Below are 14,456 nucleotides of genomic sequence, written 5' to 3' on the forward strand. Positions count from 1 at the left end.
CAAACATATGAGACTAATGCAAGATCACACTATCAGCTCCCGGAACAAGCCACAGATGAAGGTACTGCTGACATGACCCCTCATTTATGACATCACGGTATTCACCAAGACCACAGCAGTTATCACATATCAGCAGGAAGGAATAAGGCCACAAGAGGCCTTGGCAGACCCTTCTAGGAAATCAGAGCCATATCCTTACTTCGTGCTGCTGTTCCTTCTGTCCACTGCTATGTCTCCAATTCCAATCTGCACAGAAGGTCTACTAGGCAGAGGCTGATTCTGGAAGATTAATTCCGGATTGAGGTCCACTTCCGTAGGACTCACCATCACTTTGGCTGCAGAAAGCAAGGCTGTCTTGCCCTTGTTGTAATTCTCCAAGACCTATACAGGGCAATCAGTGGAGAATAGCTTTGCTCAGTTACCATTTCTAATCCAACCTCCTGAACTTTCTTCACACTTTGGGAATATATACAAATGTTAACACAGAAGGGAAACAATGCACTATTAGCAGTCAATCAATGTTATCATGTCCAAGAATCTTGGAAGTAGCAAGGCACATGAGAAGATATGTTCATGATCTAAAGCAGCACATGATTAGCTCCACACACTCAGTAGTGCCTTGGATTTGTTTGTCATACAGCAGTTGCTCTCCCCACCACAACTATGGCAAACCAATGGGGTTCCAAAAGCAGTTTCTAGTAAGACATTTTTTGACAGGTGTGTGTGTGTGGGGGGGGGGGGGAGTCAGAATCGCATTACGTGTGGGCATAAGCTCTTGAGTGTTCCTAGAGGGAAACTGTAGCTGTGGCCTCGTTTTATACAAGTGTTTATTAGAACTTGTTTGAATTTTAACAGTGTCTTTGCAACTACAGTTCGCCACCTTAAATCTCTTTGGATTGCAGTCTATATACACAATCCCTATACCACACTATGCCTGCTCCTTCCCACCTCTATCACCCACAGAATCAGCATTATTCCTTTCTATAGTTTCACTTGCCAATCTAAATAATTCATACCAAGGTGCTCAGCATGCCTCTCTGATTCTTCTTCTACCCCTCTTTATTCCCCAAAGAGTCAGATGTCCAGCATTACCTTATTAAGACCCTCTATGACCACATATGGTAGGTGTTCATGTAGCATTGCTGGGGAAATTATCACTTCATTAAATGCTTTGTTGTCTCCCCAAATGGCAAAGTAGGTGGGTTCATCCTGGTCACAACAGCTGGAAAATGGAGCAAGAGAAGCACAGTCATGGGGAAGCAACCAAGTCAGCGGGAAAGAGGACCACACAGGATGAGGGACAAAGAGTGAGTTATATCTTATCATTCAAAGGACCAAGGGACTCACAAGCCTGGAAGGAACTGAAAATACAGCTGATTCAACCCTCTTACACCAACCTGTATTCCCATCACACGTTAACCAAATTGACATAACTGAGGCTATAGCATGGCACAAACTGAGAGCAGAAGGAAACATAGTGTTTCATACCAGAGATTAGAGCTGTGCAGTCAGATTGATGGGACAACGCTCTTGGCAATGTCGAAAAATGTCAGATGGCATACTGACATGACTTTTATAGGGTCCTATAGAATTGAAATTTTCAGAATGCATTCTCTATTGTGCTGTTTTTTGGTTGGAATTGTTAAATATGTTTGGATTAAAAAGTACTGTTTGTTCGAGGGCTTCTAGAAACCAAGGAAACAACGTTGCCATAGCAATTGCCTTATTTGGAACAGGTTGGGGAGAAGGAGGAAAGAGTTTTGGAGTGGCAGATCACGCTAGGCATTTGCAATGACTTTTGTTGAATGGTCTGAGTCTTGCCTTCCAAACACAGTGCTTTTGTGGAGTAACTTTTTGTAGATTCCTATATTATCCTTGCTCAATTGTCAGTCTTATCCTTTTGCTACTCATTGAAGAGATACTTTACCTAACCTTTCGAATTAGCAATTTTACAACAGTTAGCAGTTTTATAGTAAAGGGTCCACCCATTAATATAAAAATTAATGGGTGGACCAGTATGCTGCAAACCACACAGAGAGAGAGAGAGCTATGGCCATGTACTACCACAATAGGAGGTTTCACAACTTTCTACACAGCCATTCTGGAGTTATAACATGGGTGCCAAAAAAGTGGGGAGGGGTACTCCTTTCATATGCAGGTAAGAAGAAATTTCCTCCAAATAAAACATGATTGATAGTCAGAGTTCAGGTCTTCAATGTCTGAATTTTTCTAACTTTCTGCCATTAAACAAAAAAGTTATGGTACTTAAAAAGAAGTTTTTTAAAACTTCTCTAAAAATTAATTAAAAATCAACAGGTGGCTTCTTTCAAGTGCCAAACACTATTTCTCATCATAACCTACCACTACAAGAAGTTTGAATACTTCCTGCTCAGCTATTCTGGAGTTTTAACATGGAGTACAAAAAAGGGGGCACTCTTATATGAAGGTGATTTCTTCCAAATAAGGGTGTACTTTATATGAAGATTATTTCCTCCAAATACAGTACATTCAATTGCCAGAATGGGGGGCTTCAGTTCCTGTAATTTTTGTAACTTTTTTTGCAAGCAATTATAGCACTTTTTTAAAGTTTCAAAAACTTTTAAAAACATTCATTAAAAATAAACTGGTGGATCAGCCTCCTTGAAAGCACAAACTTAATGCAATCATCATGTGCTATCACCCTGTGAAATTTCAGAAATTTCTGACCAGCTATACTGAAGTTATTAATTTTCTAATGTTTCCTATTGATTCTAATGGGAAATCTGACATAGGTCAGAAATTATTGTATACAATAATTTTAAAGTGTCCTAATTCCAATTCTGACAATTTTTATGTTGGATCAGATCACGTTGGATTGGATTCAACATTTTTTCTAGTGTACAGGCCTATCAGAGATGTGTGCTTGATTTAAAATTCATACAGTTTTTTCTAACCACCCATCTCTTCCTCATTACAGTTCTCCTCTACAGAGGCGTAGCCACCATTATGCGAACGGGTTCAAAGAACACAGGCCGCCAATAGTGGTGTGCCCGAACCGGTCCGGCGGCCATTCCAAAGAATGGCCGAACTGCCGGACCGGTCCGGCCCTGCCTGGTCCGGGTCCGGGTGGGGGGTATGCCCTTAAGGGCGGGAGGGCTTGATTAGCCCTCCCGCCTCCTTGCCCCCGCCAGCGCCCGTATTTCCTAGTATAGGGGCGCTGGAAACCAGCTGCCCCCCCCCCGCCGCGGCGGCGGCGGCGAAAGAACTCCCCATGCCAGCCCTCCCTCCCTCCCAGCTAGCTGGCCGCCCGCCCTCCCGCCCGCCCGCTCACCGGATAGAAAATGATAGGAGCTCCGGCACAGAGCTCCTCTCGTTTAGAAGGCCTCCCACAGAATGGTGTTTTGCGCGCGCGCGCATGCGCGCGCCGCAAAGCACACCATTCGCCGGAGGCCCGGTCTACCCGCCGGGAAAGGGCCGGGTAGACCGGGCCTCCAATCGCTGGGTAGATCGGGCCTCCGATCGCCAGAGGCCCGGTCTACCCAGCGATCGGAGGCCCGGTCTACCCGGCCCTTTCCCGGCGGGTAGACCGGGCCTCCGGCGAACGGCGTGCTTTGCGGCGCGCGCATGCGCGCGCAAAATACCATTCTGCGGGAGGCCTTCTAAACGAGAGGAGCTCTGTGCCGGAGCTCCTCTCGTTTTCTATCCGGTGAACGGTGAGCGAGCGGGCGGGAGGGCGGGCGGGCGGGCGGCCAGCTAGCTGGGAGGGAGGGAGGGCTGGCATGGGGAGTTCTTTCGCCGCGGCGGCGGGGGGGGGCGGCTGGTTTCCAGCGCCCCTATACTAGGAAATACGGGCGCTGGCGGGGGCAAGGAGGCGGGAGGGCTAAGCAAGCCCTCCCCGCCCTAAAAACAAGGCCCCCCTTCGGTGCCGGTCCGGACTTCTCCGGACCGTGCACATCACTAGCCGCCAATGAAAAGGGCCGCCAAAGCCCCGTGGTCCGGGCTCCAGAGGAGCCAAGAGTGAACTCCCCCTCCCATGCCTGGGCTGCTGAGAGCCTGAGCGAACTCTCTGTTGGTTATTTCAGGCAGCGCTGGTTGCCTGATAAGACCTTTCCCCCAGAGAGGGAGACAAAGGGGAAAACATCCTGTCAGGCAGCTGGTGCTGCCTGAAATAACAAGCTGAAAACTCACTCAGGCTCTCAGCAGCCAGGGCCATGCTCCTTTGGCATGTGATGTCACAATTTAGTAGAGGAGTAGCTGCGGAATGTTATTCAGGAGCCAAGATGACAAGGAGAACAATAAAAGGTTTTCTCAGATCTTTTTCTAACATTAGACACTAGTCACGGCTGTAGCGTTATCATCAAAGGCATGGCATTAGACATGTCACCAAAATTACTTGGTTCAGTATATGAATTTGTTGAAATGGAGTGCCATTTCCTTAGAAGTTCTTCTCTGATTAGAATGTTAAATGAGATCCTATACCTTTGTGGTCACAACATCCAACAGATCATGAGCCCAAAGCCAGCTGCTTTGTAGGTAAAAGCACTGAGGTTCTTTAACATTAATGGGTAACTCTTGTTGGTACTCTCACTACCTGAGGCAACCACCTAACCAAGAAGCCTTTTGTTTAAGTGAATATCTTCTTTATATCCACCAATCTTGACTTTTTTCTTGCAGAAGTTTTATGCAGGATCCCATCCAGCTGTAGAATCCTTCATTGAGCTGAATATATTTGATTGGTATATTTGATTGGTAGGCAGGGGTTCGAATACCAGATGGCTCTCACCATGGTTGGAGGGGTAAGGAAGGTGAAAGGCAGGTGAAACAAAGCTACAAGTTCCAGCAGGCAATACACTTATGTGCAGATGCACAGCACCATCAGCAGATAAGCACCAACATTACAAGCTAGGAGAAAGCTCTTGGAAAACAGACTCATATTTTCTTCTGAATGCTCACACAAAAAGCTCATAAATACCATGCTTACCCACCACTATTCCCAGCTTTACCTACCAGCACTGCTCAGCAGGGTGATTGTGAACAACATGGATGATGCGTCCAGGAGGGTAGAGTGGTGTGCTGGCTGATAGGGCAATGGTTAAGTCACTGGGATGGGTCCAGAGGCGGTTACTGGTCACCGAATTCGCTTCAGGCTCTTCAGGGAGCTCAGACTTGGGTATACACTTTGTTGCACCCACAATAATTCTCCACTGTCCAAGGGAAGAGAGAGGAAGGAAGGACTCTGAGGTAAAACAATTCAGTGCAAGAGAGAAGCAACAGAAACAATATCATGGAACAAGAGGGGGGGAAATGAGGGAGCAGAAACGAGGAGTCATTTAATTTCATACTCTGACATTTGCTTAACATTAGTATGGTTTCAGAGATGGTTTAAACTGAATCTTAAAGATGAACTACAACTTTAAAAATGCACCTTGTGTTCTCATTTGACATTTATAACACTGAAAAGAAGACACTGATTACACACTTTCCCCTTGGATTTTAATCTTAAAAAGAATCAGGGACAGATAAAAACTAATATGCTATATTGTTGCAAATTAACATATTCTCATCATGGAGCATATTTGATTCTGAGGACATTTCCAAAGAGCAATAAACTGTGGGGTGTTCAAGACTTTCACACAAGTTCCAAGCACGATTTTACTTTCCATATATACACTCCCGCAAGTTTCTATGCTATTTCCTAGCGTGATCGAATCCTCTGTACACAGGCTGAGTAGAAGCCTTGTGTGAATTTCGCAGATCCACCTGCTGCCAGCTCTTGCATTCCAAGAAGAATTCACTCCTTTTCATTATTATTTTTGCGGTGACTGGAGAAAAGGGTGGATTCTTCTCAGAATGAAAAAGCTGGTAGGCAAGTGGTGCTGCGAAAATTGTGAGAAACCTGGCTTGGCATGTGTTCAGGGGATAAGACTGTGCTAGGAAGTAATGTGGAAACTTGCAGCAGCATGTACAAGGAGTAAGACTGCACTTGGAACTTGCATAAAAGTTTGAGCATCCCACAATTTATTGCCGTCTGGAAATTCTCTGAGTTTGTGCCATTCAGAGAAGAAGCTGCAGTTCAAGTTATCACCCAAGTTTTTATTTAGAGAAAAGTAAAACCATAGTCTGTATGAGAAAAGCTTCTACTTCCAGGTACAGCTAGTGGTGTCATAGAGCTGTTAAAATTCTAAAGCATTGCTCTTAGCATTGCAGTAACTACTTCTGGCCACTAGAGGCATGAGGAGTTATTTTAATAGGTCTCTCTTGATCAGTTAAAAGTCATTTAAAACTGGTCAGTTATTGAAGGCTAGTGCCTGTTTGGGTATGTTGTTATATGTCTCTCTCAGTATGTGATGTTTTAGTTTCTTAATAAATCTTTGTGGGTTTTTTTAACTCAACCTACTGTCTCCAGATAATCTCTTTGGCTAAACTTCTTTACCACCAAAGCATACTCTGCTGTGTGAGGACTTTAATGTTTCTCCTCACACCCCTCAACAGGGTTATGGGCCCAGAGCCCTGAGATTGGTGAAGAAAGTAATTAGCCTGAATAAGAAAATAAGGTTCTCTCAAAAATGGAGACAGAACAAGTGCTACAGAAGAAGACTGAGAAGTTACAAAGTCCGGATTTTGAACTGTGTTCTTTCAAAATGGAGATGTTCCTAAAAAAGCCACAGAATCAGCAGGGTCTTACACACAGAGTGCCATATCAGAGAAAGAGAAAATAGACAAGCCTGAGACAGTGCAGATGATAAAGCTACTGCAATAATTTGCTTATCGGTGAGTGACTCTATATTGATGCACTTAAGAAATAAACAGCAATTTCTGAAGAAACTGTATGAAAGAAAGTCAGCTGTCTCCAAGGTGCATCAAGTTATAAAGATGTGTAATAAGAAACTAAAGGAGGAAGAAAATCTGTCTAAGCATGTAAATGAGATATTGAAGATTTCATGACAGCTGCAAGCACACAGAATAATGTTGCCTGATACAGTTCAGATTGGATTGTTATTCAACAGTCTTCCTGAGTATTTTTAGTCTATTGTAAATGTACTGGAAGCCAAAGATGATTTGAGTTTCGAGTTTGTAAGACTCGAAAGAAGACTTTCGAGACATTTGGAAAACTTCAATTTGTGTAGAGGTAATGGCAGCAGCTAAAGGCAAGTGAAGAAAATGTTTTTTAAATTTATCAAAAGAACAAAAAGTGTATTGTCTGTGGGAGTCCCAGACATATGAAGGCTAAGGGTCCTCAGAACAAAGAATTTGCAACTAAAAGAAAGGTGAAACCAATTTTCAAAAGGAGTGAGTCATCTAAACATACAAAGAAAAATGCATGAAAGCAAGGAGATAATAAGTCTGACAAACATAAAACATACATTGCTAACACAGAGAATAATGTAAGAACTAGTTCTACAAAATGTAATGCTGGAATTTGTACTGATTCAGGAGCAACCAGCAATTTGATTAAGGAAAGGGAAAGTTTTACTAAGTTGGACACAAATTATAAGGTTTCCATTTTTCTAGTGGATGGGAAGCAGATGTTTGCTAAAGCCAGAGGTTCTGCAAGGCTACACTGCAAACTGCAAAAAGGAGAAACAGTGAAAATGACTATTGAGGATGCATTGTTTGTGCCCATACAAGTCCAGCCTGATGTCCGTTAAATATGCTTCAGAGAAAGGTTATGAGGTGAAATTCAAAGGAAAACACTGTTTTATCCCAATAAAGGTGAGCTACTGATGAAAGGGACTTTGCAAGAGAGTGGTCTATTTGAAGTGGATTATATAAATGAAGAGGCCAAAATTGCAAAGCAATGTTCATCATCATCATCATCATCATCATCATCATCATCATCATCAATTTGATTTCTATACCTCGCTTCCAAAAACGGCTCAGGGCGGTTTACACAGAGAAATAACAAACAAATAAGTTGGCTCCTTGTCCCCAAAGGGCTCACATTCTAAAAAGAAACATAAAATAGAGACCAGAAACAGTCACTGGAAGTACTGTGCTGGGGGTGGATAGCGCCAGTTACTCTCCCCCTGCTAAATAAAGAGAATCACCACAGCAAAAGACGCCTCTTTGCCCAGTTAGCAGGGGATTCATATTAAAAATGTTTGAATTTATGGCACAGAAGAACGGGACACAGAGACTCCAATCCAATACTCAACTGGAGAAGGATCTAGCCAGAGGAGTAAATATAAATCAGTATAATGTAGAGTGTGTAGGTGTACACGCTGCATAAGAGTGAAACCCACCTTTCCTCAACGCAGAGAGAGACACAGCAACCTCTTGAACTGATACACAGTGATATTTGTGAGCCCATACAGATCAATGCATCAGGAGGAAACAAGTATTTGTTAACTTTCATAGATGATTATTCAAGATACACATTTACTTGATTAGTGAAAAGAACTAAGTACTTGAAAAATTGAAGGAGTATATTGCAAGAGTTTGCAATAAGTTTGGAAGGAAGCCTCAACTTCTGAGATCAGACAATGGAGGGGAGTATACAGGAAATAAGGTAACTGAGTATCTGAAAATGGAGGGCATTGAACATCAAATGACAAGGCCATATACTCCAAAACAAAATGGCATTGCAGAAAGAAAGGATTGGTCTTTAATAGAAGTAGCCAGATGCATACTGCTGCATGCAAGACTACACAGTAAGTTTTGGGGAGAGGCAATTGTGACTGCTACTTATTTACAAAACAGATTGCCTTCTAAAGTTATAAAGAACACCATTTGAACTGTGGCATGGAAAGAAGCCCAATAGAATTTTTGGCTCAAAAGCATATGCCTATGTGCCAAAGTCTAAAAGAACCAAATTCAACTGGTGGTGGTGGTTGGGGAGACAATAGTTGGCATTGCACCATAATGTAAAGGGTATAGGATACTTGATCTTGCCAGAGAAACTCTATAAATGCATAATGTGGTGTATTTTGATGAAAAGGGAAAGCCAGCTGTTGATGAAGTACCAGATGCAAAAAGAGTCTGAACAAGAAAAATCAGAGAAACAAGTTGATGTAATTATTGTGCCAACTAACTATCCAGAGCAAAATGAAAACATTATGGTTCAGTCAGAGATAAGGTGTTCAGCAAGAACCAACAAAAGTGTTCCAGCAAAAAGACTCATATATTACTAGAGAATAAAATGTGCAAGAGCCTAGTATATTGATAAAATGTCTGCTGATCAAGCTTGCTATCAGAGAAAAACTGAAGAAGAGAATAACAGGGGTGTGCACGAATTGATTTTTTCGTTTTGATTTGTACTTGAATCAAAACACCCCCGATTTGTTTTGGGTCCGAATCTGACACCACCACCCCAGAATCACCCTAGATTCAATGTGTACCCGAATTTTCTGAATCTGAATAGATTCTGACCAAAAAAGGGTCCCAGAGCCAAAAGAGTGGGGTGGGTTGTAGTGCACAATGGGTGGAATCCACTCTCATTTGCTACCAGAGAATTTACTCTCAGAACACCTCAGAAACAACAAAACCCAGTGCCCCATGGGTTTGTGGGTGGTTGGCACCCCTATGCGCACTACACCACCACTCTGGGCCACCCTGGTGCCCCCCCAAGTTATGGGGCTGCTGAAATCCCCATTACTCCCTATGGGGAAAAAGCTTAAAGTTGCGCAAAGTCCAGAAATTCTTTAAAAATCACCCTTCACCAATTTATTTGAAATCTGGATGTTAGCAGGCACCCATTGGGGCACTACCACCTGACCCAGTCTTCTGTCCCCAAAACCCCCTTTCTGCCCCAAAGAAATGCCAACTTCAAAAATCATTTAAAAACCACCCTTTGCCTAATTCCTTTGAAATCTGGGTGATAGCTTCCTTGCACCCATTGGGCACTACCACCCACTGCAACCTACTCTTGGCCACCCTGGTGCCACCCCCACAGGGAGTTATAACTAAGACTGTTGAAATCCCCATTATTCCCTATGGGGGAAAAACTTAAACTTCAAAAATCATTTAAAAATCACCCCTTTGCCCAATTTCTTTGAAATCTGGGTGGTAACCTCCTTGCACCCATTGGGCACTACTACCCACAAAAACCCACTCTGGGCCACCACGTGGAGCTATAAGGTTGGTGAAATCCCCATTATTTCCTATGGGAAAAAGCTTAAAGATGCATAAACTTCAAACATTCTTTAAAAATCACCCCTTTGCCCAATTTCTTTGAAATATGAGTGGTAGCTTCCACCCATTGGGCACTACCAACCAACCCACTTTGGCCACAAAACAAAGGTCTGAATCTCTGAATTTTTCAGATCTGAATCGGGGGTGATTTGTTTTGTACCCAAATCTGAGCAACTGAGGACAGGGGTGATTTGTTTTGTCTACAAATCACCCGAATTGGCCAGATTCGGGTACAAAATCATTTTGTACCCAAATCCTTTTGCATATCCCTAGAGAATAATACTTGGATACCTACAGAGCTGTCTATGAGAATAAAGGTTGTAGGATACAAATGGGTTTTCAAAGTGGAGCACGATGCAGAAAGAAATGTCCAACACCATAAAGCAAGGCTAGTAACTAAAGGATATTCTCAGAAATATGGTGAGGATTATGATGAAAAATTTGCCCCAGTTGAAAAACACTCTTCTATAAGAATACTCCTCTGTGTTACAGCAGCAAGGAAAATGTGCGCAGACTATTTAGATGTCAAAACTGCATTTAAGGGGAATATTTACATGGAACAACTGCCAGGGTTCAAGGAACCTGGTAAGAAGAGACTTGTAAGCTACAAAAGAGCATTTGTGGTCTAAAGCAAGCAGCAATAGCCTGGAATACAAAGCTAAATCAGTTGCTAGTTAAACAAGGGTTTATTCAAGGAAAAGCTGCCTCTTGTCTTTATTCAAGGTTTAGAAACAATAGATGGACTTATGTCCTAACATATGTTAATGGTTTGATTGTTTGTTGTCAAAACAGAGAAGATAGTGATGAAATTGTAAAGCATTTGAACAAAGAAATAGAAGTAAAGCAACTGGGGAACATTTCCTATTATCTTGGAATACAAATAGAAAGAGAACAAGATGGAGGTTATCTTCTTAATCAGAAACAAAAGATAAAAGGCTTTTAAAAATGTCTGGGTCTCACAAATGCCAAGGAAGTCAACACTCCAATGGAAGCTAATTTCTTCAAGCAAGATGCAAAGAGCAAGCTTCTTCCAGACAATGGTCAATATAGGGAAGCAACTGGGAAACTCCTAGATGGAACTCAGGCTTGCCAGGAGATGGCATGGATACACAAATTGTTGCAAGACTTTGGAGCTGATGAACCCAAACCAACTGAATTGTTTGAGGACAATCAAAGTTGTGTTTCGCTTTCAGAAATGGATGTTGACAAAATCCAGAAAAAGCATATTGCCACAAAATACCATTATGTATGTGATGTTCAAGAAAAGGGTCTTGTAGAGATGAAATACTATCAAATGGAGATGATAGCAGATGTACTCACAAACAATTGCCAAGTGATCATTTTCTTGCATTGTGAGAGATCAGTTGTTGATCATCAGTTGTTGATCCTTCTCAAGCAATGAGAAGGAGGGTTAGGCGACAATTCTAAAGCTTGCTCTTAGCACCACAATAATCTCTTCTGGCCACTAGAGGCATGAGTAGTTGTGTTAATAGGTCTCTCTTGGTCAGTTATGAGTCAATTAGAATTGTTCAGTTGTTATTGAAGGCTATTGTCTGTTTGGGTATGTTGTTCTAAGTCTCTCTCAGAATGTGATATTTTAGTTTCTTAATAAACCTTTGTAGCTTTTTAAAAAAAAACACCTCAACCTACTATCTCCAGATTAGGAGGTGGGTCGCACGATCTGTGAGACTTGCTTTTTTAGAAACTGTGGGGAGAGCGGGCTAAGCCCGTTCTCCCCGCAGACAAGCGGGCAGGGAGCCTTGGGTGGCCGGATCAGCCGCCCACACGGTTGCCGGCTCCGTGACAGAGCTGGCGGGGGCCATGCAGCCCCTGCAAGCCCCAGTATGCCCTGTGCGAGTGCGCAGGGCATACTGGGGAGACCCCCGGAGCCAGGAGGTGGCTTTTCGCCTCCCGGCCGGGGGTCTACTTATGAGTAGGCGTGGCACAAAGGCACGCTGCAGCTACTCACAATTGTAAAAAGCAGGTTTGCGGAGTGCTCGCTCCGCAAACCTGCTTTTTACCAGGGGTTCCAGAGCGGGCTACCCGCTCTAGAACCACTGGGCTCGCAGCCGAGCCTGGTGGTTCTGACGATTGACAAAAATCGGGCTAGGCTCTCCTAGCCTGATTTTTGTTAATCGTGAGAATAGCCCCAATATCTTTACCACCAGAGCATACTCTGCTGTGAGATAATATATTTACCACCAGAGCATACTCTGCTTTAATGTTTCTCTTCACAACCCTCAACAGAATCAAGTAGTTTCTAAGCCAATCACTTTTCAGTTGCAGTACTGATTGGTTAAAAGTTTAGGGATGTGCCAGGAAGGAAGGATGGTGGCTGGGAGTAATTAACATTTAGTTGGGATCTCTGGAGAGGATGTTTGCCTAACAGCAGAGTTTTACATATAGAAGCTACAAAATATGCATACAGGTGATAGTTCAGTTTGGAAGCTTAAATTTGGCTCTCCCAGGTCTGACATAATAAGAAAACAATGGTTGTGATAACAAGAAATACTAATTTTAATATACAGAACAGCATATATAGAAGGTCACAATATACCGATATATATACTGATAGGTCACAATAGCACTTTGTCCTTTGAATTTCAATTCATTCCTGTGATCATGTATTTATCTCATATTTCAGTTTTTTTTACTGTGTCCACACATATGGGTTTATGCCAAAAAAACCCTGCACTTCCCCATAGGAAGTAGTTACCTCCCTAACGTAGATTAATCTTTTTAAAAAATTTCACAAAATATCAACTCAATATGCCATCACATTTAAAACCAGGAAGAATAGTCACAAGGGAGAAAACAAAGGGATCATGAAGAGACAGTACTAGGAGATATGATTTACTATACAAAACAAAACAAAACCCCCAAACCAACTGTATGAGGTTATATCTAATCACATTACCACAACATACATTCAAGCAGCTAGACCAAAACCCTCAATAATCTGAGATAGCTTCCAACAAGTAAGACAGAAGTTGTAGTTCAGGCAAATGTCATAAACCAGACGCACATTAAATTCACATTAGACTGTGAATGTGCACAGTCTAGGTACCTGTGCAAATAAGACTCAAGTGTTAGATAATTATATGAGGGTGCTTAGGGCAGTAATGATATTATCAACATACAGGCAAACCTCGGTATCTGCAGGGTTTCTGTTCTGCAGGGAAGTGGGGGCGGACCATGGATGCTGAAACCATGGATACCGAGGCATTGACTCTATGAGATAGGATGGAGGGGTTTAGGTTCCTGGAAGCTAGGAAAGGGGCAAAAAGAGAGAGATAAAAATGTGAAAAAAGTCCCCTACCATGTCCAGGAATGTGCCCACCAGGCCCAAATTCCCCATCCATCCCCAACCCCACCACTCTATGAAAAATTGCATGGGAAATGTTTTTTTTAAAAGAAAGGAGCTTCAAAATGTTTCCTCCTGACAAAATGGCATCCAGAAATGACTTCCGCAGTCACTCCTAGCCCTCTAGGAACTGTGGATATGTGGGTTTTAACCCTTTCGTATCCATGTATAATGAAATTAAGTGTCAATTAGAAACCCACGAATATGCAAAACCATGGATATAGAGTCCATGTATAATGAGGTTTGCCTGTTATATAGACCTGGAACAGCTACAGTAAGAGCTTGAAATCCTAAACAAACCAAGTGGAAGAAGCAGCCTTTTCAGCTATTCTGGGAATATGCATGATATCAGGTAGAATTCATAACATAGCAGGTAGACGTGGGGACTTCTTACCTTTGGTTTGTTACTTCTCTGGAGAACATCAAGAAGCTGCCGACGAAATCCCTCCAGTTGTGAGAGGCCAATCCTAAGTGATAAAGAGTATCAGATGCAATGATGCAGGAATAACTATTACAAAGTCACAAAATAGGAAACCAAATGAGATGTGAGGTCAAAGGAGAATTACAGAAGAAAACATGAAATCTTGTTTGGATTCAACAATATATCAGAATAACAAAAAAGAATCCAAACACCGTATGCCAATGTTTTAACGTAATATTAATAATAAAGCTATATGATTAAAAACTATCCAAACTGCATTCAATATAATTAATCAAAATCGATAAAATGTATCCATGCATCGCAACAAAGTTCATAGACAATGATCAATAGGATCTCATAAGAGTGATATCTGTATGCCTGACTGAAAAGATTAAATCCGATGATTCATTTCCAAAATATCATGCTATCAATACATAGGGGAAGTGTAGACAAATATTCCCATGCAGTTGCAATATCACGTTTTGATTGAGAGATAAAATATCAGGTCAGTCCTGCAGTTTTGCCAATATCAAATCAGACTTGTAATGTTGCCAAACACAT

At 42.3% G+C, this 14,456-nt stretch overlaps 1 protein-coding gene across 10 annotated transcripts in view; it reads right to left on the minus strand.

The window, feature by feature from the left end:
• The window catches only part of DAGLA (diacylglycerol lipase alpha), a 202,119-nt gene that overhangs the window by 13,517 nt on the left and 174,146 nt on the right, over nt 1-14,456 (minus strand). For all 10 annotated transcript variants that reach the window (XM_053264107.1, XM_053264072.1, XM_053264127.1 and 7 more), the window contains 4 exons: nt 13,869-13,941; nt 4,987-5,183; nt 1,093-1,222; nt 200-381 (listed from right to left, as the gene is read on the minus strand). In XM_053264107.1, the coding sequence (XP_053120082.1) occupies nt 200-381; nt 1,093-1,222; nt 4,987-5,183; nt 13,869-13,941 (582 nt within the window). The remainder of the gene's footprint in view (nt 1-199; nt 382-1,092; nt 1,223-4,986; nt 5,184-13,868; nt 13,942-14,456) is intronic.

Source organism: Hemicordylus capensis, chromosome 1, assembly GCF_027244095.1.
Source record: "Hemicordylus capensis ecotype Gifberg chromosome 1, rHemCap1.1.pri, whole genome shotgun sequence".
In the NCBI taxonomy this organism is placed as follows: domain Eukaryota; kingdom Metazoa; phylum Chordata; class Lepidosauria; order Squamata; family Cordylidae; genus Hemicordylus; species Hemicordylus capensis.